Raw genomic sequence first — 22406 nt, forward strand, 5'->3', positions numbered from 1 at the left:
TTCATTCTAAACACTGAGAAAAAAATTAAGGCTTTTCCAACTGTATGTTGTTAATTCGGGTACCAGAGGAGCATTTGTCAGGACCAGAGTTTAGTGTCTCCTGTAGAGGTTCTTGTCCCCGTCTTCATCACGTCCTGTTTTATTTTGAACTCTGGTGGGTGTCATCCGCATCTTCCCGACAAGTCTTCCTCCTGTGTAGTTGGGTAACGTCTCTATTCCGTCTCCTCCACCTCCTCTTTATAAGCTGTTTCTTTTCCGCCTTCCGTCTCGGATAGACCGCTCCGCTCTCAGAATGCTGGTCTACTTGTGGTCCCTAGAGTCTCTAGAGGTAGAATGGGGGGCCGAGCATTTAGCAACCAGTAAGCTCCCTGCTATGGAACCTCTCCTCTCCTCTCCCCCTCCTTCTCCTTTTCCTCTCCCTCTCCTCTTCTTCCTCTCCTCTTTCCCCTCCTCCTCTTCTCCTCTCCTCTACCTCCCCTTCACTCTACTTCTCCTCTCCTTTACCCCTCTCCTCTCCTCTCCTACCTATCCTATCCTCTACCTGTCCTCCCCCTTCTCCTCTCTCTCTACCCCCCCCCCCCATCAGCAGGAGGGTCCCCCTACACGAGCCTGGTCCTGCTCAAGGTTTCTTCCTGTTAAAGGGGAGTTTTTCCTTGCCACTGTTGCTTGTCTGGGGTCAGGCCCTGGGATTCTGGGAAGCGCCTTGAAACAATCTTGATTGTATAAGACGCTATATTAATAAAGATTGATTGATTGATTGAATGGATGATTCAAAGTCTACAAATAAGATGGTGGGAGAGAGGATATGGTAGAATATGAGAGGGAAGATAGAGGGAGAGAGAAAAGAGGGAGATGAGAGGGAGAACATGGAAGAGAGAAAGAGGTGACAAGACAGGGGGGGATCAGAGGAGAGAGGACAAGAGAGCAATGAAGGTCTAATCCTACAGACAAATCAGTAAAAAAAAGTGAAACACTTGGATGTACATTAGTAATGTATCTGCTGTTAAGTTGATATACGAGATGATATACTAGATTTACAGTAACTACAAAGTTTAATTTCTGTTGCAGCTACAGACATCCGAAAACGGAGACCTTGGAGTGAAGAAGAGAAGGCAGCTGTCTGGAGACAGTTAGAGACCAACATCATTTTGCAGAAAGTTCCTGGAAAACAATTGTGTCTTGATGCAATTGAGGCAGAACCAGTTCTCCACCAACGCACATGGAAAGGTGTTAAATATCAGGTTCACAACAGGATTGCAAATGAGAAACGGAGGGCTAAAGTTCACTTTGATTAATAAGGTCCTGCAGAATTTTTTCTCTGCCCTCTTTTTTTTAAATTAGCAGATAAGATTTTTTTGTTTACAAGAGATTTTGAAGTTTTATTATGTAACTGTTTTAGTGTTGTTGTTGTTTAGAATTGTTGAATATGTTGAATAAAATAATTTTACTGTTCCTACATATTTTTAAACTTCCTTATATACATGATAAAATAAGACTAAGACTCTGACACTTCATAGAAGGTGCCCATTCAATCAATTAAGCACCTGGGCAGCTCTTTCTCTCAGCAAAGATGTGTTCAATAAAATTGGACATACATCTTTGTATTTTACTGGAACAGATTTAAAATTGAAGAAGACACAAATGTAACAGTAAACATATTGATGCCAAAAATCCACATTTATAAGTTCAGAACAATGTTATAATTTTAATTATTATAATATAAAAATATAATTGTATTAATAAATATTCAAGAAGTAATTAATACCAACACAAGAATTACACGATGTATAATGCTAACAACTAAATATGAATCTTCATATGAAAACAAAAAAATCCACACTTGCATTATTAAAATTTCTTGATATTTAATTGAGTAGAAACAGTGAGGAAACACACTTCCTCTATCCGAAATCTACCTAGTAACAAAGGATGGTCCTCACAAGTTGGTCAGGAATTGTTTAGTTTTTTAACGTTGTGTTTTCTCACATTTGAAGTTACAGTCTGGCTCTATACTCCCATCTTGTGAAACATCAATAAAGACTTGGTCAAGTACCAGCCAGTGGTAAGGCTAACTTTGATCCTACCATCAGCTGTTGAGCTTAGTGTGGAGCTGTTCCTTTTTCATTGATGACCAGCAGTAAACCACAGACGAGCATGTTGTGTTCCTCTCCTCAGGTGATAAACGGTGAGCGACGCTGCGTCCCAATGGAGATGGTACTGATGGCGATGACAGCAGGGGACTCTGTAGGGGGAAATGCAGTCGTCTCCCCATAAGCATGGACTAATGGATGATGAAGTCCTACTGATCATGGAGAGGCCAGAGAACTGCATGAACCTGTTCGACTACAACAATGGCCAAATAGACGAAGGCCTGGCTAAGGTAATAATGCTGGCTATCGTGTTAGGGTGGACCGCCTCCCACCGCTGCAGAGCTCAGTCTGATAATATCTTTGGATGTTCTTTAACTCTTCTTTCTGTCCATCAGGAATTCATGAGGCAGCTGGTGGAAGCTGCAATTCAAATCCATAAGGCAGCCGTTTTCCACCACGATCTAAAACCAGAAAACATTCTCATCCAATTCTATGATGCTTGGCACATTCCTCGAGTGCCTTTGGTTGTGGCTGGTTTGTGACGCCGGGATATTGCAGCTACTCCGGTACGGCTGAACTCATGCTGACGTCTGATTTGGAGCTTTTCAGTGGACAATTTAATTCAAAACCTTTTTCTTTTCTCACAGGAACCTTTTGCTTTAGTCCTCCAGAGTTTAACTACCGGGGAATCTATGAAGCTGGCCCGACCACCGTCTGGCAACTCGGCTGCATCCTCCTGGAACTACTTAGTGCAAATACTGACTTGTTCACAACAGGGATGCGGCACTGTGAAAATTTCCTCACACAGACCATAATGAAGTTAAAAGTGTCTGAAGGTAAAGAGATGCTACTGCTTCCTTTCTTTATTAATATTTTGCAATTGTCTGAACTTGTAATTAATGAAAGCAGCTTTCGTGCTAAAGGTCACTTTTCTCTCTGTCTACCCTCCTCAGATTGTAAGAAGTTTTTGAAGAGCTGTTTCCTATTGAACCCGGATCAGCGTATTACCCTGGAACAGATGTTGAGCCACCCGTGGTTCCGTTGACAGCTGATGTCCCTCTATTTTACTGTAATTTTCAGGAAATGTGAACCTTATAATGATATGTAACCATTTATCACTATTGCCTAAATAAACACACTATTCTCCTACGTCTCACAAGAAAATCTCTCTGCTTTGTTTCTAGGTAACAATTTTTATTATACACCCAGCCCAGATGGGCCAACATGGGGACCATGTGGTGGGCTTGGGGCTGGGTGAATGCTTTTAGAGGTTACTCAATAAATGTTACCCATGTTTTGGTGTCGAACTGCTGAAAAAAACAAGTCTGAGGCTCTGATCCAAAAGAAACCCAGGTGGCCTTGACAGACATTTATTTAGTGCAAATTTTAATAACATGTCATTATTCATTCTAAACATTGAGAAGAAAAAAAATCAGGCTTTTCCAACTGTATGTTGTTAATTCAGGTACCAGAGGAGAATTTGTCAGGACCAGTGTTTAGTGTCTCCCCTGTACAGGTTCTTGTCCCCATCTTCATCACGTCCTGTTTTATTTTGAACTCTGGTGGGTGTCATCCGCATCTTCCTGACAAGTCTTCCTCCTGTGTAATTGGGTAACGTCTCTGTTTCCGTCTCCCTCCACCTCCTCTTTTCAAGCCGTTTCTTCCCCCCTTCCGTCTCGGATCATCTTGTTAAAGGGGAGCTTTTCCTTGCCACTGTTGCTTGTTGGGGGTCAGGCCCTGGGATTCTGGAAAGCGCCTAGAAACAATTTTGATTGTAACAGATGCTATATAAATAAAGATTGATTTGAGTTGCTGTAAAAGCACTTTGATGTGTTGAAACTAAATCATGATTTGATAACCCCTGATTTACATGTCTGTTAGCAAGATAGTGAACCCTAAATTTAGTGAATCCGAAAAGATTATTTCCAGAGTGCTGTTTTTATGCACAACAACATTTTCTTCTATCACCAATACAAGCGCAACTTGGGGACTTTTTTCCATGTTTCTTACACTAACCCATAAGATCAACCTTCAGGAAACTCCTTTTCATCCGATTAAAGCCTATTGATGTGAGGTTTCTGAATAATAAAGCGAAATAACATTTCCTCTGTTAACATAGCAAAACTGTCACTGCAACAACATGAATCCTACAAAATGTCTTCAAATTTCCTCCTCAACTCAGGAAAAACTGAGGTCATGGTGTTTGGTCCTGAACCTCTCAGGGATAGATTAGATCACATGATCACTCTAGATGGTATCTCAGCATCTAGTCTCTCTGTGAGGAATCTTGGAGTAACTTTTGACCAAAATCTGTCCTTTAGAGTCTACTGGGCTTTTGTCTCACAGCCGGGGTCGTGGGTCAAGAGGAGAACACAACAAATTGGAGGGAGCACCATCAGCAACAGCAGTGGAGAAACTTCGGTCAATTTCTTTAGTGTTTCTTCTTCATTTTCTGCTGATGTGTTTCCACTAAAATGATTCAATGCACATAATTGTTATGTGTCAGCATCACTCCTGCTTTCAATACATCATCAGTTTTTAACTTATGGGTTATTCTAGAATTGAAGAATTAGGGAACAACATTTTTGAAATATGGACCCTTTATTCCCCTCCTGGGCTACCACCTTATCATGGTGGAGGGGTTTGCATGTCCCAATGATCCTAGGAGCTCCGTTGTCTGGGGCTATATGCCCCTGGTAGGGCCACCCCATGGCAAACAGGTCCTAGGTGAGGGATCAGACAAAGCGTAGCCCAGACTTCCTAATGACGAAAAACAACATTGGTACCAGGTTTCCCTTGCCCGGATGCGGGTCACCGGGGCCCCCTCCTGGAGCCAGGCCTGGGGGTGGGGCACGTTGGCGAGCGCCTGGTGGCCGGACCTCTGCCCATGGAGTCCGGCTGGGCACAGCCCGAAGAGGCAACATGGGTCCCCCTTCCCGTGGGCTCACCACCTGCAGGAGGGGCCAAGGGGGTCGGGTGCATTGTGTTTTGGGTAGCAGCCAGAGGCAGGGACCTTGGCGGTCTGGGGACATGGAATGTCACCTCTCTGGTGGGAAAGGAGCCTGAGTTGGTGCGCGAGGTTGAGAAGTTCCGACTAGATATAGTTGGCCTCACCTTGACGCACAGCAAGGGCTCTGGAACCAGTCTTCTTGAGAGGGGTTGGACTCTCTACCACTCTGGAGTTGCCAATGGTGAGAGGCGACGGGCAGGGGTGGCAATTCTTGTTGCTCCCCAGCTCAGTGCCTGTATATTGGAGTTTACCCCGGTGGATGAGAGGGTAGCCTCCCTTCGCCTTCGGGTGGGGGGGACGGATCCTGACTGTTGTTTGTGCCTATGGTTAGGGTTAGGGTTAGGGAAGAGTTCAGTGAGGCCATGGAGAACGACTTTCGGACGGCCTCGAAAAGGTTCTGGACCACCATCCGGCATCTGAGGAGGGGGAAGCAGTGCACCGTCAACACTGTGTATAGTGGTGATGGTGTGCTGCTGACCTCAACTCGGGATGTTGTGGATCGGTGGAAGGAATACTTCGAGGACCTCCTCAATCCCACCAACACGCCTTCCAGTGAGGAAGTAGGGCCTGGGGACCTGGAGATGGGCTCTCATATCTCCGGGGCTGAAGTTGCCGAGGTAGTCAAAAAACTCCTCGGTGGCAAGGCCCCGGGGATGGATGATATCCGCCCAGAGTTCCTTAAGGCTCTGGATGTTGTAGGACTGTCGTGGTTGACTCGACTCTGCAACATCGCGTGGACATCGGGGGCAGTGCCGCTGGATTGGCAGACCGGGGTGGTAGTCCCTCTTTTTAAGAAGGGGTACAGGAGGGTGTGTTCCAACTATAGGGGGATCACACTCCTCAGCCTCCCTGGTAAGGTCTATTCAGGGGTACTGGAGAGGAGGGTCCGCCGGATAGTCGAACCTCGGATTCAGGAGGAGCAATTTGGTTTTCATCCTGGGCGTGGAACAGTGGACCAGCTCTACAAGGGTGCATGGGAGTTTTGTGGACTTGGAGAAGGCATTCGACCGTGTCCCTCGGGGGGTCCTGTGGGGGGTTCTCCGAGAGTATGGGGTGTCGGGCCCGCTGATACGGGCTGTCCGCTCCCTGTACGATCGGTGCCAGAGTTTGGTCTGAATTGCCGGCAGTAAGTCAAACTTGTTTCCGGTGGGGGTTGGTCTCCGCCAGGGCTGCCCTTTGTCACCGATTCTGTTCATAATTTTTATGGACAGAATTTCTAGGTGCAGTCTGTTGCAGTCTGTTGTTCACAAGTGAGGGAAGAATGGAGCGGGAGATCAACAGGCGGATCGGTGCGGCATCCGCAGTAATGCGGACTCTGCACCGGTCCGTAGTGGTGAAGAGAGAGCTGAGCCGAAAGGCAAAGCTCTCGATTTACCGGTCGATCTTCGTTCCTACCCTCACCTATGGTCATGAGCTTTGGGTAATGACCAAAAGAACAAGATCACGGGTACAAGCGGCCGAAATGAGCTTCCTCTGTAGGGTGGCTGGGCTCTCCCTTAGAGATAGGGTGAGAAGCTCTGCCATCCGGGAGGAGCTCGGAGTAGAGTTGCTGCTCCTCCGCGTTGAGAGGAGCCAGATGAGGTGGCTTGGGCATCTAGTTAAGGATGCCCCCTGGACGCCTCCCGGGTGAGGTGTTCAGGCTGCTGCCCCCGCGACCCGACCCCAGATAAGCGGTAGAGGATGGATGGATGGATGGATGGATGGATGGATGGATGGATGGATGGATGGACCCTTTATTTTACATTTTTAAACGATGATATTTTCTAGAAAAACAGGTCATAAACCATCATATAATGTGATTCATCCAGCTCAACCATCAACCAGTCCACTTTTTCTGATATATTTTATTTGGATATACAAAAATATTGTAATAATATTTCAAAAATATTGCAGGTTCCGATAGTTGACTCATTTAAGTGAATTTTGAATTCTACTCAATTCAAGCGCATTCAACTTTTCAGTTGGTTTTTTTTTTTTACTAATTTCAACATTTATTTTTAAAAATATTTTCTCAAATGCATCATGCACATAATTGAAACTGAAAAAGTTAAACTGAATAAGTAATTCAAAATTATTTACATCAAAATTCTTAACCCAACACTTATTTTTAAAATTACAACGTAACGGTGACAAGATCAGGGTTAGAATCATGGTAATGTTGTAAAAGTTATATGATAAAACATATTTTTTGAAGGATAAACCAGATGACTCGGATAAAAACTGAACATGTCAAAAGGAGCACAACGGAGATCTGGTCAAATAGTAAATATTTTGGTTTTTTTAACCACGGACAGAAATGTATTCCAATTCTGGAATGACTCTTGTAACTCTCCGACGGTTCAGTTACCCCAGCAACAAGAAACGCCGCCGCTCTTCTCACTGACCAATCATCTGTTGCGCTGCGTATGACGCCACTTCCTGTTACTGCACTCGCGCTGCTCGGGCCTCCATCTTGGATGTGGCTAGCTAGGGGAACCTGAATCGGAGGAGCGCTCTGCAGAAGATGAGGAGGATCTGAAAATCTTTCCACGGTCCTGCTGACAGACTCTCAGAATCGAACTGGTGTCCAGGAGACGGACCGAACCAGATCAGGTCCCATTAACGTACAGCTGGTGGATTAGCTGGACTGCCACAGGCTGGAAAGCTAACGTACTAAAGAGGAACTGGTGATCCGGTTTACTTTGGATCTATGTCACTGAAAAACTACTCAACAATAAAGCGTCCCGGGCGCAGCCGGGACAGATAACACCCTGTTCCCGTACCAGTGCTACCGGGCCTTAGCTTGGCCAAATGAAGCCGGTCTGAAGGAATAGCAACTCGCAGACAGTCCGCTAAGATCAGAGAGGTTCGGATAGCCGTCTTCATGACCGGGCCTACCTCTCAGTGATCCGGCTAAGATGTCCACCAGGACCCCTCTGCCCACCGTCAGCGAGCGGGACGTGGACAACGTGAGTTGGGCTTCGTATTTGAACTCAAGTCCTATAGAGGGGCTTGTATATAAAGTCAACCATAAGTGAAGGAGTTGTCGGAACCTGTTGGGTCGTTCCTCAACACCTCTGGTGTTTAGGTGGAGTCAAAGCTCAGTGACGTATAGCCAGTCCGGTTCATGCTGTTTTGGCGAACTATAGTCTGGATGTTTCTGACGGCTTTACTTGTCCTACACCGTTGGTGAAAGCTTGTATTTTCCTCCTGACAGCAGACATCGGTGAAGGATAGTCGCAGGCAGCCGTCTCACCCCGCCTGTTCTGCTCGGGGCAAAACCGCTGAAGAGTCGCCACATGTGGGCAACTACCGCCTGCTGAAAACCATCGGGAAGGGCAACTTCGCCAAAGTGAAGCTGGCTCGACACGTTCTGACTGGGAGAGAGGTGAGAGGAGCCCACTGGTCACAGAGAGTTGTGTTATTGGTCCTCCAACAGGAAGTTAAACTGTTCAACAGTAAGTTAAACTCTTCTTCTTAAAGGTGGCAGTCAAAATTATTGACAAGACTCAGCTGAACCCGACCAGCCTGCAGAAGGTGAGGCACAGGGAATCCCCCCGCAACACCAAGCCAGGCTGCTCTCAAAAGCACCTTCACAACACCTGTCAGTCTCTAACCCACACCTATCTGTCTGTCTGTCTGTCTGTCTGTCTGTCAGCTCTTCAGAGAAGTGAGAATAATGAAGATTCTAAATCATCCCAACATTGGTGAGTAAAATAACAGTTTGGCTGTAGTAACCTGTCTGTCTCTCACCTGTCTTACTGGTACATCTGTCTAACTGTCTGGCTTGCATGTCTGACTGTCTCACCTGTCTGTTTGACTCTGTGGCTCACCTGTCTGTCTCTGCTGCCTGCCTGTCTGGCTCACCCGTCTGTCTGTTTGGCTCACCTGCCTGACTGTCGGACTCACCTGCCTGACTGTCTGTCACACCTGTCTCAATGCCTGTCTCAAGTATCTGACTGTCTGTCTCACCTGTTTGTTTGTCTGTCTTGCCTGTCTGACTATCTGTTTCACCTGCCTGACTCTCTGTCTCACCTGACTGTATGTCTGACCTCTCTTATTCTCTGTCTCACCTGTTTGACTCACCTGATTGACTGTCTGTCTCACCTGCCTGCCACACCTGACTGTCTGTCTGTCACATCCGCCCGACTGTCTGTCACACCTGCCCCAACTCGGTCTCACCTGTGTGACTGTCTGTCTCACCTGTCTGTCTACAGTGAAGCTGTTTGAGGTGATAGAGACGGAGAAGACTCTGTATCTGGTGATGGAGTACGCCAGTGGAGGTCAGTCTGTCTCTCTATTCAATGGAAACAACCTTTATCATTTTTAAATGTAAACAAATACAGAAAGACACACAAGTGAGACAGGAACATTGCAATTAGAAATACGGAAAAAGAAAGAAAAGAGAAGATACAAGCTGGTGGCGACCCCCTTCCCCAGGATTTCTGAAACTGTTGCAGGACATTAGAGTTAATTCTCCACCTAACAACATAAGAATAGTCTTGACAACAGTTCCTTCATCTTTTGTGCCAAAGGCTGCCCAGCCAGAACAGCATCACCTCCAGCAGCCTGCTTTCCTGCCCCCCCCCCATATGTGTTCATTTGTTGAGGCTGTATGGGGAGGTTTTTAGCACAGATCCAGCAGCGTTTTGGCAGCAGTGATGCAGGAGGAGTTTTGGCAGGAGGCGCCCTCTTTTCCAGCAGGACAGCTTTAGTGGGGTGGTATCATTCATGAGCGGAACAGTGCAAGAACATGGTACAGTGCCATCCAGAACATTCAGGAGAATGGTATAGAGCTCCTTCCACAAAAGCCTCACGTCCATCCATTCCCAGTGTACGTGAATATATGAGCCTATACATACATGTAAGCACAAGCTGCAGATTGGAGATACCAAAAGTTCACGAGGAAGCTTTTCCTGGAGTCGGGCAAATCCTGTGGTTAGAATTGAGATTGAGTTATTGATAATTTGAGTGTTTAGAAGCATAAATAAAAGAGGTTCAAATCTTTTCCCAGTCCAGTGAAGCACCTCTGATGTCACGCTCCAGTTCACTAGACCATACATGTATATAGTGAGGGTTCCATAAGAGGCATCCTGATAAGTGAGTATAGAGACCAACCCTCTTTTTGTTGTGTGTTGTAGAGAATTGTAAGAGAAGGCTTCCACAGCATGTATTCCATATGCTTTCATAGATGATCGTAGATGAAAATACAGAAACAAAGATTTTCCAGGCAATTGGTAAGACAGTCGCGAACCATTAAAGAAGAACTAAACCCCAAAACCACTTTTTCTGTTCAGAACATGTGTATTTGGGTATGAAGTAATGATTATGCTGATTGCTTTTGGTCCAACTTAATATTTTAGTCAAAGTATTTAAATTTACGCTAGTTTGTCTTAAAAGTGTAATAGTGACGCTCTATGGTTGGAACCCAACCGAGTAGGTTGGATTGAGAGCATTGTGATTAGAAAGGGAACCCAAGTTTTTATGGAGTAGGTAGTTAGCATTGCATATTTTGTTCTTTGGAGGTTTAATAGTTATTGGATGTTAGTTGCTGGCCTGTATCTTAACTGCTCCATGATCCCCGCCCTTATCAAGGCTTTTTTGAAGCCTAGACACACGTTAGCTGACACCTGAGGGTGGAGTTACACTTTAAAGTCAAGAAGCCCATCGTAGTGGATATCCCTAGAACCCCACTTGGAGGATGAGAATGGAAGCCCATCCCCGTGAGTTGGGAAAGTTATTAAATAGTGGACAGTTTGTGCCATGTACATGTATTTGAATTCCTCCTTATCAATAATCTACGGTAATAAGAGGTAACTCGTTGTGGGAATTGTTTGACCCCTGGGATTTGCTGAGATCATGATTTCAGATTTAGGACTGTGAATGTCACATCTCAGCATCCCATAATATTTTAGTCATTTTACCATCTTCATCAGCTTTATAAACCACAGCCAAACGTCTCCCAGCTCTTTCCCATATTATACATAAAGGCCTTTAACAGCTAAATCATCTAAGGACAGGTCACATGCACGGCCCGCGACCTTTGACCCAGTGTTGCGTTTAATTTCACCCATGTTTGAGCTGCAGATGGTCTCTTGTTCCCCTGTGTGTGCAGGAGAAGTGTTTGACTATCTCGTCGCTCATGGACGAATGAAGGAAAAGGAGGCCAGAGCCAAATTTAGACAGGTGTGTATCTGTCCTCTCCTCTTTTGTCTCTTTCTCCCTCTCTCTTTTCTTTCTCTCTCTCTCTCCTCTCTTTCTCTCCATTCTCTCTCATTCCTTACTTTTCTGTCTCTCTACTCCCTGCATGTCTCTGTTCTCTCACTCTCCTCCCTCTTTTCTCTCTCACTTCTAACTCCTCACTCTCCCCTCTCTCTACTCCCTCAATGTCTCCCTGTTCTCTCTCAGTCCCCACTTTCCTCTATCTCTTCTCTCCTTCCCTCCTCACTCTCCTGTCTCTCTCTCTCTCTCTTTCTCTTTCTACTGTCTCTCTGTTCCCCCCTCCCTCAGAACTATGTGGGTCTTCTCTCCAGATCTTGTCTGCAGTGCAGTACTGCCATCAGAAGCACATAGTTCATCGTGACTTAAAGGTAAAAGCTCTCTTCTGAAAAATCCCAGCTGACATTGAACACACCGTGCAGAGATGCTGACGTGGACTCCTCCTCAGGCAGAGAACCTGCTCCTTGATGCCGACATGAACATTAAAATAGCAGATTTTGGCTTCAGTAATGAATTCAGTGTTGGTGGGAAGCTGGACACCTTCTGTGGCTCTCCTCCATACGCTGCTCCTGAACTCTTTCAGGTAAGTGCACCCACCTGTGGTGCTGGAGACATGTTCAGGTCTTTGATGGCACACACAGGTTGGACACAAAACAGCCCAGTACTGTCTTCCCATGTCCCTTCTGTCCCCAAACATAAAGTCTCTATCAGAGTTTCAGGAACCTCAACAAGTCTCATCTCAGTTTTGAAGATGTGATACTTTTCTCAGTTTTTGTTTGATGATTTTCTGTTTAAATGCGAGTCCCAAAACATTTGACAATCTCTGGGAGGAACCTTTTAAAGTTTGGGGCAGGAGATAATAAAATAAAATGTTCTCAGCCGTGTTAACAGGAACCTCAGGAGGACTCACTCCTCATGAATTACTGAGCGTTTATAAAATCTTTGTACACATCCTTTATTGGGCTTCACAGTTTTATGCGTTTGTTAATTGGACCATTTTTACATTAATACAGCTTTGCTATGTTTCAGGGTAAGAAGTATGATGGTCCTGAGGTGGATGTTTGGAGTCTGGGCGTGATCCTCTACACTCTGGTCAGTGGATCCTTACCATTTGATGGGCAGAACCTGAAGGTCCGTATTACCATGCATGCAGGTCCTGCAGTAGTGTTGTAGACACTCTGAGGATTGGGTGGTTCACTTGGTATCAAAGATCTGCAGGTCTTTTGAGGTGTCTTCTGTCTGTCTGTAGGAGCTGAGGGAGAGAGTTCTGCGTGGAAAATATCGTATTCCTTTTTACATGTCGACAGACTGTGAGAATCTACTGAAGCGCTTCCTGGTGCTGAACCCGGGAAAACGAGGAACCCTAGAGGTCAGAACGCATCTGGACAGCAGTTAGCATCAGTAGTTAATACAGAGTGTTTATGCATAAGAGTGTGATCAAAAGAAACATTTTCCCCTATTTTCTATCAGGTATTCAGGTGATTAATCAACTTATTGATTGTTTTTACTCTGTTCCAGCAAATCATGAAGGACCGCTGGATTAACACTGGCTCTGAGGAAGAGGAGCTGAAACCCTTCATCCAGCCAGATTTGGACATAAGGGATCAGGCGAGGATTGGTGCGGTTGGACAGCTTTGGATGAACAGTAACCAATCAGGAGCCAGGATTTGATTAGGCGCTCTCTGTGTTCTAGACCTGATGGTGGTGATGGGTTACTGCAAAGATGACATCGCCGACTCACTCAGCAAGATGAAATACGATGACATCACAGCCACCTACCTGCTACTAGGGCACAAAGTGGCTGAGGTCAGAGACCGTCAACACAGTAACAATTCACTCAGTAACTTCTGTTCTGACACACGTCTGTGTTTGTTAAGGTGGAGGTCAATGATGCGGTGTCTGGTGGCGCTCTGCTTGGTGTTTGTCCCACCAGCAGGGGTCAGTCTCCAGCACACCACCGAGGCTCTGCATCCTCCACCACCTCCTCGAAACAGAGGAGGTACAGTGAGCAAGGTAGGAGAAGACCAGCAGGAAGGTGCATTATGATGACATTTTCAGGTGAACCATCCCCTCTCCTCCAGCAGCATGTCCGTCCTCAGCAGCTCTTCCTTCCAGGGGGGGTCAGGCCTCAGTACAGGCTGAGGTGAAACGGGAAGTGGGAGGACAGAGCAAGAAGTCGGACACAGCTGAGACAGGAAGTCCTCTGCTCGGGAATGCCACCAATCCCAACATGACTGACGTCCTGGGACGGAGAAGGGTGTTGGCCACGCCCACAGTGAGTTCTGTTGCAGGAGAAAACAGGAAACATCCTGAATGATGGTGGTCATGTATCTATTGTGCTGTATCTACTCAGAGCGCCTCTTCCAGCATGTCGCGGAGGAACACGTATGTCTGCACCGAACGCGGTGCTGCAGATCAACACGCACCCCTGCAGAATGGGAAGGACAGCAGGTACAGTCCACAGGTCCTTCTGAGGGCCGTGCGACCCAATCAGGGGGTGTTTCTACTAATATCCGTGTTTTCTGTGCGTGTTGCTCCAGTTCAGCCACCACACCCCCTCAGAGGTCAGCAGGTGGATCCTCCACCCATAGTGTCAGTGGTGGAGCAGCTCCATCTGAGCGACCTCGCTTCCCTCGAGGGACGGCAAGTCGCAGCACCTTTCATGGTGGCCAGCTTCGAGAACGTCGCTCCGCTACCTACAACGGCCCCCCTGCCTCACCCAGTCTGTCACATGACACCACACCCCTCTCCCAGTCACGATCTCGAGGATCCACCAACCTGTTCTCCAAACTCACCTCCAGGCTCACCCGCAGGTATGCAGAGCTGCTCATCAGAGAGCCTTCTGTAGGTCCTGAGACCTTCCGCCTCAGCTCTCGGTGTCTCATGGGGAGGGGTCGTCATCTTCTCAGCATGGAGTCACCTGTCACCAACTAAACTCCTCAGTGTTATTGGTTCTGTTGCTGAAGGATGCTTAGATCTTAAGTAGAAACTGGGCATCCTGACCCTCCTCTGCAGCCACTCATTACCTGCCTTCCCTTTTTGTTTTGTCAGAGGTCTGTCAGACACTGAGAGGAATGGGAGACTTGAGGGGTCCAGGTGAGTCAGCTGACAAACCAATTTGAACGGCTTATTTAGACTGTCAATATGAAGAGTACAAAGTGACATTTGCTACTCTCCTCTACAGTCATAATGTGTCAGGCGATCACAAGGAGGAGCCTGGCTCTCCTGCTGTCCCCCCTCTGAAGGAGTCAAAGCCACGATCACTGCGGTTCACCTGGAGCATGAAGACCACATCATCCATGGAGCCCCAGGACATGATGAGGGAAATCAGGAAAGTCCTGGACACCAACAACTGTGACTATGAGCAACGCGAACGCTTCCTCTTACTCTGTGTCCATGGAGATGGACATGCTGACAACCTTGTCCAATGGGAGATGGAAGTGTGCAAGCTGCCTCGCCTCTCCCTTAACGGCGTCCGCTTCAAGCGCATCTCAGGAACATCCATCGCCTTCAAGAACATCGCATCCAAGATCGCTAACGAACTCAGGCTGTAGGCACACATGCAAGGGTCGGATGTGTGACAGGTTCCAGAAGAGATGGAGACAGAGAGAGATGTTCAGAGAGGGGGGAGGGGCAGGTCAGAGAGAGAAGGAGATGGGTCAGGGAGACAGATGCAGGTCAAAGAGAGAGTGAGAGATGGTCAGAGGTAAGGGGGCAGGTCGGAGAGAGAAATATGAGAGAGAAGGTCAGAAAGAGACGGGCCAGAGAGAGAAGGGCAGGCAGACGCTTGTTTGTCTGCCTGCCTGTCTGTCTGTTATTCCTTCTCCTGCTCCCCCATCCACCACCCAGCACCACAGGGTCTTCTGCACTTGCTGTCGGTGGATTGGAGCAAAGGATGATGGGACTTTGAGTTCATTGTCATGAGACACCACGGGGCCATGATGTGCATTAGTTTAAACGGGGGGGGGTCGTGTTTGTACATAGTTTTCCTTATTGGTTTTGTCCAGCTGAAGAGCTGATCTGACTGTTGTTCACCTGTGTCCCATTGAACAGTCTGACCGTAGCATTTCCTGTCTGTCTGTTGGAGAAGAGCATCTCGCGTTGAGAACCGGCGCCGAGGCAGGACGGCAGGAAGTGTTTGGAGAGAGGCTTTTGTTTCTTCTGTGGCTCACCAAGTCAGCCTCTGTGGTTTAGATGGAATGGTTCGGAAAAATAAATACTCTAACAACATGTTGCTATGGCAACAGTGGCTTGGTTTTTCTGTCTCTTTTATTGAACGTGTTGCCAACCAAACCTGCTGCTTTAAGCGCCTGTCAGAACTCTCAGCTGATTCTGACTTTTTGATTGATGATCCACCCGCTTTTAGTTGTTTTCACATTATTCGAAGGATTAAATGGTCCCTGGAACTTTGGCTAAAGAGCACCTGTCGACTTTTATGTGTGTAATTCATCTGGTTGTACCATATTTATTGTTTTGACCGAAAAGAGTCCCTGCTCTGATTGACTGGTGTACCTGAACATCACCTGGCAGTATTTCACATCCCTCCACCGTGTTTCGCTTTCCTGGGGGTCAGTGAACGCCACACGCCTCCATTCTCAGCAGCCTTTGAAAGTGTGAGTGGTTTTTGTTTTTGTGGTGAAACCTGTGTGTGTTGAATGAGGACAGGTGAGTTTGGGCCAACACACTTTATTAGATATTTCAGGTGTTAGATGAGTCCAACAGGTGCAGACAGGAAATAGAAAATCCTTCATGTGTTGGAAGACTGGAATCTAACTAAACATAACCACATTACCAGAGTAGTCTGACTGGTTACAGTGGGAGGAAGGGCTGCTGTGAGGGGGGGCTTCAATGTGGTGGGGGTGGGGTTACAGTGACAGTTCACTTCTGTTCTGGCATCAGGTCATCGATGCTCTCGCCGGCCTCCAAACGTTTCTCCATCTCCACCAATAGGTTCACACCATCAACCACCATCTGAACCAGCTCCACCTCTGAGAAGCCCAGACGGTCTGCGTTAGAGATGTCGAAGACTCCACCCACTGCCGCTGTGTCCACACCACCTTAAGAGTACACAAGTAGTTCAAGTAGAGTCATCAGTCACGTCAGGCCAAAGGATAATTAATAAAGGAAAGGTTGACTCCTCCCTTTTCTTCAGCTATGATCTCTGGTTGCCTGTGAGCAGGTACAGAGGTGTCTACATGACTGTCTGCATACCTGTGCCTCTCTTCTGCAGCCTCAGCCGCTTCAAGACTTCCCCGAACAGCTCGTGTTTGCTAAGGTTCGGCAGTTTGACATGAACGCCAGCCCTCAGACCAGTCCCCAGGTTGGACGGACAGGTGAGGACATAGCCCAGATGTTCATTCCACATGAACTCGTGACCACGTTCCTTAAACAGGGACTCGATCTGAGGAGAGAGATGGCGCTGATCTGAGGCGGCTAACAAATGTGACGTCCTTTGCTGTCCGGAAACATGAAGTGGGTGTATGCATCGTCACCTTAGTGAGTCCGGTGCAGAAGCGGGTGAACACTTCCCTCATGTTGCCACCTTTCTGCATGCTGATGACGCGCAGGTGATCTTCCTCGTTCACCCACACCAGAAAGGTCTTGTTGTCGTTGTGCCTGTAAATAAAACTGCAAGTCAGGTGACCACAGATGCTGCTGTCATCGATCCACGATCGGCTCTACTGACCAGATACCCCGGCCATCAGGCCAGTCGCGGGCCATGCCGGACGCAAGCAGCAGTGGAGAAACTGGTTTATCAAACAGGAAGTGGTCATCGATCAGCTGCTGCTGCTCGTCCTCTGTCATGTTCTTCAGAGCATAGTACTTCCCTTTCAAGTCCCCATCCAGAACATCCAAACCTGCAGAACAAACCAATTACTAGAATTAAAATCTTCAGCCTTTGTGTCCCGCTTGTAAACACTGAAGTTGGCATACCGATGCGAGCACAGGTACTAATATAATAATCTGTGCTGCTACTGCTGACCGACAGGGGGCGGAAACGTGCACTTTCCGCAGCAGGCCGTTTGGAACCGTTTAGCCTCATTAGGATGTGAAAGATGTGTAACTCTCAGCCTCATTGTGAGTCTCGGCAGGACAGCATAGAGCTCACACTTGCGTAACACTCAATAGCACGCTCACCGAAGCATGATGGGAAAATATCTAAATAAAGACCATCCCTTTTCACCAGTCAGGTCTCCCTTTGAATGGAAGCTCACAAAGGAGAAACCCTTTGCTTGTGCCAAGAGTGTTCCTGAATGCACCATCAGACTAAAACAAAAACCTGATGGATGAAACAATCCGTTTAACCTTTCAATGTTCTACATGTTGGCATCAACCGTTTACATGTCATGGATCCGTCAACAGATGCTGCCACGATAAATAAACCATCGGAGGGGACACCGTCACACTCAATGTCGGATAAAGCAGATTAGCTGTTGTTACGCAACAGAGGGCAGGAAGTGATGTCATACTTTCAATGGAGAGGTTTTCGATGCTGCGGCGCTCCCCACGGCTGCAGTGTGGTGGCAGGCAGAAACCACGGATGCTCCTTCCGGTGCGGACGCGAGAGCTGAGAACATAGTTTGGATCCAGATCGTCTCCACCCTAAAACCCAAACAAGAGACTGAGCTGGAGAAGCAGAACCAAAGCCAGGCTTCAGTGATCGGGCCGTTTGCTCTTCACCTGCAGATTATCAGAGTTCAGATCCGTCTTGTGTTTGTCGGTTGGTTTGTACCCTCCATGGCGGTCTTCGATCACTGGATCCAGCAACTCTTTAAACACCTCGTAAGTCTCCTCATCACCAGCAACACAGCCCACGGTCATGATGAAAGGATGACCTGAGGACACACAACATTTCATCAGTGTTTATTATGATTAGAGTTTGGATCGAACTGCTTTAAAAACACTTAATCACCCAGACTCTGGTTTGTTTGAGCTCTAAAGTTCATCTCGAAGAGGATGGATCATGTTCCACAAGCTCCTGTGTTTGGACCAGTAATACTCAATTTATGTGCTCCTGTGGGCTAGCATTAGCATTAAGAGTAGAATGTTGTGCATGGAAGCTGCTCAGAGGATTAAGTGGATTTGATCAGGAAGCTCAGGAAATAAAGGTCACCTCCTTGTGGGGAGATAAGGAGCAGAAATCAAAAATCCAATTAAGGAGTTCATTATCAAGCAGCAGCTGAACTTGAGGACAGAACATCCACAGGTGGAGCTGACAGCTCCACCCGGTTCCTGGGACAGGTTGATGGAGGGCAGATTATTCCTGCTGGTTCCTTGCGTGTTGTTGCAGGTTTGTGGTGCTAAATGGTTACCTGGGTTATCGACACCAGTCTGGATGACATCGTCCAGGGTGAAGCCACTGGGCGTCTCCTTGTCCCTCAAGTTAGCGTACATCTCAGGTGTGAGCACCTTGGCCATGTGGTTGTTGTGGGTGCTCAGGTCAGGGTACTCCTGGTCGGCTGAGTAGTTCATCTTGAACTGGTTGTGAGTGTTTCCGAAAGGCATGATGACGTCTGATTACTGACCTGAGGATGGTATCAAGAACCAATTAGCTTCTGCTTTTTCCCTTGTTAGCGTCACAGCTAAATGTGTGAAGGCCAATTGTAAAATGGAGAGGTGAATTCAAGCCATCCGATTGGTTCTTATCTTCGTTGTAATGAGTGTGTAAGCCTCAGCTGAGCCTGTGGACAAATGACTCCACATCTGAGAAACCACAGCATACATCCAGCATAAAGTAATGCTAGGCTAACTGACAGGCTTTACAATGACTAAAAAATAAAACGGATATGAGGCGCTTTGAGGACTGGCAGGGTAAAGGTGGGCTGAATATATAAGGAGCCTATAAATATTTAATCTCTGGTGCAGATAAACTGAGAAAGCAACAGCATCTTTATTTAAAAATGTCTGAAAGGGAGTTTCAAAAACGAGGGAAAGTAAATTAGACTGAAACCCTGATTGTGGTCCGGGACTGTTATGCTTAAATCATATATTATTTTGCAATTATCAAAGCTCGGTTCTGGTCGGTCAGGTTCGCGGACGCAGTCGGGAGATGTGACGCAGCACCAGACCAGCGGTCACCTTCACCACCGCAGACCAGAGGATGGATCCGTCCACCAGAAGCAGCCGAACCCACTACGTGATGGGTTTATTTATCACGGATGGATCGATCACATGGTTTAGCTGCCGTGACTAAACAACCAAACAAAACGAGTTTTAATCCGTTAATCCGGTAAAATATCGGCCTCAGACGGAGCATGCGCCGTTATTTCACAGATATAAATCATCTTCTGTTCAGATTGCAAGCACGGATCAATATTTCCCCACAGAGACACAGGCGGGACACATCGGAACATAACATCGCGCAGTTATGTTTGCACATCGGAAACATCTTCACAGCTTCATTGTTGGAGATGACGCACCAGAAGATGCGTGATCGGTGCGTGTCCTCTAAAGATGCGCAGCACCCGCAGACTGAACGGACTGCAAGGTCAAACGAACGCGGACGCACCGACCGATAGGGCTGCGGAGCCGGTCGTGCTAATGGGCCGTAAACAACAACAGTAAAGATCCGGTTTGCTCCTTTGTTCTTTTTCACACCTCATCTGCCAGATCACTGTAACATGCACGCGCCTCAGCTCAGAAGCGGGACGGATCCGCGATGGACAGATGCGGTGCTGTGATTGGTTGGAGCAGTCCTACCTGTCAGTGTCCGTGGATGTTCTGGAGGTTCTGGTTTCTGTTTTCTGGTTCTGCTGATGCGGATTAAAGCGGCTCTCGGCCTTTTATAAGCGAAGTCGATCCCTGATTGGCTCCTATTTCTAGTCCATTCAATCTATTGGACAGGGACACCTCTGAGGGACACGTGACAGCGCTCGCCCTTCCTCACCCCACAAGTCAAGTGTGTGTGAGTGTGTCTTTGTGTGTCTAAGTGTGTGTGTGTGTGTATCTTTGTGTGTATCTGGGCGTGTGTGTATCTGTGAGTGTGTGTAACAGTACATTCCTCGACTACAGGCTGATGTGTGAAGATGAGGAAGAAGAGACGACACAGGCGCTCAGGTGATGAGGGATGAAGACAAACCAGATACCCCCATCAGCACACGGAGGACTGTAGCGCCCCCATCACCACCCACACATATCTGAACACAACAAAGATGAGCTTCCTTTGTTCTTTATTTCAGTATGAACCCTCAGTATAAACCCCAGTATAAACCCCCAGTATAAACCCCAATACATCCTAGTATAATCCCCAGTATGTCCTAGTATAAACCCCCAGTATAAACTCCAGGACCTCCCAGTATAAACCCAAGTACATCGCAGTATAAACCCCCAGTATGTCCCAGTTTATACCCCCAGTATGAATTGCAGTATGTCCCAGTATAAACCCAAATACCTCCCAGTATAAACCCCTGTATGTCCCAGTATAAACCCGAGTATGTGCTCACTTCCAAGGTTTCCAGCTGATGGCAGCTGTGACGGAAGCTCACCCTACTCGTGCCGGCAGCCAATCAGAGCGCTCTTCAGCCTCCCTCTCTTCCTATTGGCTGTTAACGGAGCAGTGTTGTTCACGTGCGGCAGGCGGTCGTGAACGCCTCGTGAGCACAGTACACTTATTAAACATCAAATGAACAAAAACAAGATCACAATCAAATAAAACCATCACATCTGTTAGGGCGATGACGTCACTGCGCACACTGAGGTTGTTTTCGCCTGAATGTTAAATAAAGTTTGAGAATTAAATCTGGACATGGTGCATTCAATGTCTGCTTATTAAATAGGACAAGTCAACATCCAGGGATCACCGTTACCACGACAACTAAGAAAGAAAGAAAGCCTGACAGATGGACGCGCGCACATAACACACATTGGATGTGTCTGATATCAATAAAGTTTTTTTTTAATTAAGTTAATAAAGTAGGTTCGGATGGTTCATCTGGGTTAGTGTTTAACTACGATTTCAATAAAGTTGTTGGTGGCCTGTCAAGTCTAGTCCATAGTGTGTGTCCACTCTGTGTTTCACAGTCTATGTTGTCTATAGTTCAGTGTGTGTGTGTGTGTGTGTGTGTGTGTGTGTTGTGTGTGTGTGTGTGTGTGTGTGTGTGTGTGTGTGCGTGCGTGCGTGTGTGTGTATGTTAACACACCAGAGCGGATTCTTATGATTGTTATGATCTAAAAGAAAACAACGAGGGACACATTAGAGATCCGTGGACGAGCTGTTACCATGGAAACCGTTTCATGGCGGACTCTGGCGTCCTCCTCTGGTCTACCAACAACCAACAGGCCATTTCCGAGTCGCCGTCCACCTAAGTCTGACGTGGCGACACATAATAATACAAAACGACGTGTTTAATCATTCTCAAAACCTCTTGATTATCATTTTTTATCAGGAATCAAATAAAAATGTTTTGTTGGTGGTTCTGATGGGAACTGGACTAAGAAGCGGAGGGTTCTTTGTTCAAGCCCCAGTGCAGACAAAACATGGAAGTTGTTCTGGTACTAGGCAAAGGTGCCAGAACACCTTCAGTGCGCTGCAGAGCTACCTTTGAGCAAGGTACCAAACCCACAATTGTTCCCATAGGGCCCTGCGATGAACTGGGGTCTCATCCAGGGGTAGACCTGCCTTCACCCATATGTGCCCCCTTGTGCCCCCGTGACCTCGAAAGGGAAAAAGCAATAAAGAAGATGAGACGTTATAATAGCCTGAACTCCCAACTGTTGTTGGGACCACCAACAACCGCCTGTATGTGGATTAATCACTGGGATCAGTTCATCACAATCACTCCCCGAAACAAGTCAACCAGCTCCTGGTTGCTGGGGAAGCTTGGCTGGTGTTTCATCCTTATCCTCACCATCACCACCCTCAGCATCATCTTTCTTATCCTCCTCCTCCTCCTCCTCATTTTCATCACCCTGATCCTCATTATCATCCACCTCATCACCATCCTCATCACCATCCTTGTCAGTCTCATCCTCATTCTCATCATCCTCCTCCTCTTCATCATCATTCTCATTTTCATCCTCCTCATCACCATCCTCATCACCATCCTCATCACCATCCTTATCATTCTCATCCTCATCATCCTCCTCCTCTTCATCATCATTCTCATTTT

General features: G+C 47.0%; 2 protein-coding genes and 2 long non-coding RNA genes across 7 annotated transcripts; 2 read left to right on the top strand and 2 right to left on the bottom strand.

Annotated features, from left to right (window-relative positions):
• Positions 1-2045: 2045 nt before the first annotated feature.
• Positions 2046-3254, top strand: LOC130515995 (uncharacterized). The gene is made up of 4 exons (XR_008947320.1): positions 2046-2380; positions 2486-2656; positions 2738-2926; positions 3044-3254. It is a non-coding gene; the product is annotated as an uncharacterized LOC130515995 (long non-coding RNA).
• Positions 3255-3446: 192 nt separating this feature from the next.
• Positions 3447-7588, bottom strand: LOC130515996 (uncharacterized). Its single transcript, XR_008947321.1, has 2 exons — positions 7448-7588; positions 3447-3846 (listed from the first exon to the last, which is right to left on the bottom strand). It is a non-coding gene; the product is annotated as an uncharacterized LOC130515996 (long non-coding RNA).
• On the top strand, positions 7554-15547 carry LOC130515993 (MAP/microtubule affinity-regulating kinase 3-like). Of its 4 annotated transcripts, none has more exons than XM_057016711.1 (18): positions 7554-8048; positions 8297-8467; positions 8563-8616; positions 8738-8786; positions 9297-9362; positions 11195-11265; positions 11613-11669; positions 11747-11881; positions 12328-12429; positions 12548-12667; positions 12817-12916; positions 12992-13104; positions 13176-13311; positions 13380-13573; positions 13652-13749; positions 13839-14111; positions 14350-14394; positions 14483-15547. In XM_057016711.1, the coding sequence occupies exons 1-18, from the start codon at positions 7998-8000 to the stop codon at positions 14850-14852; spliced, it is 2205 nt and encodes a 734-aa protein (XP_056872691.1). In that variant the 5' UTR covers positions 7554-7997; the 3' UTR covers positions 14853-15547. The 4 variants fall into 4 exon arrangements, with proteins under 4 accessions (XP_056872691.1, XP_056872692.1, XP_056872693.1 ...); XM_057016712.1 differs by having other exon boundaries at positions 13383-13573; XM_057016713.1 differs by having other exon boundaries at positions 8300-8467.
• Positions 15548-15968: 421 nt separating this feature from the next.
• LOC130515994 (creatine kinase B-type) lies at positions 15969-20240 on the bottom strand. The gene is made up of 8 exons (XM_057016715.1): positions 19999-20240; positions 18612-18824; positions 17980-18134; positions 17769-17901; positions 16985-17156; positions 16791-16914; positions 16510-16699; positions 15969-16355 (listed from the first exon to the last, which is right to left on the bottom strand). Exons 2-8 carry the CDS (start codon positions 18802-18804, stop codon positions 16177-16179), a joined length of 1146 nt encoding a protein of 381 aa, XP_056872695.1. The 5' UTR covers positions 18805-18824; positions 19999-20240; the 3' UTR covers positions 15969-16176.
• Between the last annotated feature and the right edge of the window lie 2166 nt (positions 20241-22406).

This window comes from Takifugu flavidus, chromosome 19 (genome assembly GCF_003711565.1).
Source record: "Takifugu flavidus isolate HTHZ2018 chromosome 19, ASM371156v2, whole genome shotgun sequence".
Taxonomy (NCBI): Eukaryota; Metazoa; Chordata; class Actinopteri; order Tetraodontiformes; family Tetraodontidae; genus Takifugu; species Takifugu flavidus.

What these genes read in the sequence shown, in the direction of transcription:
- LOC130515993 (XM_057016711.1), top strand. Translation starts at nt 7,998, where the DNA reads ATGTCCACCAGGACCCCTCTGCCCACCGTCAGCGAGCGGGACGTGGAC. An exon ending in TAGTTCATCGTGACTTAAAG is followed by an intron (nt 11,670 to 11,746) that starts GTAAAAGCTCTC and finishes ACTCCTCCTCAG; the next exon opens with GCAGAGAACCTGCTCCTTGA. An exon ending in TAGGGCACAAAGTGGCTGAG is followed by an intron (nt 13,105 to 13,175) that starts GTCAGAGACCGT and finishes GTGTTTGTTAAG; the next exon opens with GTGGAGGTCAATGATGCGGT.
- LOC130515994 (XM_057016715.1), bottom strand. Translation starts at nt 18,804, where the DNA reads ATGCCTTTCGGAAACACTCACAACCAGTTCAAGATGAACTACTCAGCC. An exon ending in GACTGGTGTCGATAACCCAG is followed by an intron (nt 18,135 to 18,611) that starts GTAACCATTTAG and finishes GTGTGTCCTCAG; the next exon opens with GTCATCCTTTCATCATGACC. An exon ending in TGAACTCTGATAATCTGCAG is followed by an intron (nt 17,902 to 17,979) that starts GTGAAGAGCAAA and finishes TTTGGGTTTTAG; the next exon opens with GGTGGAGACGATCTGGATCC.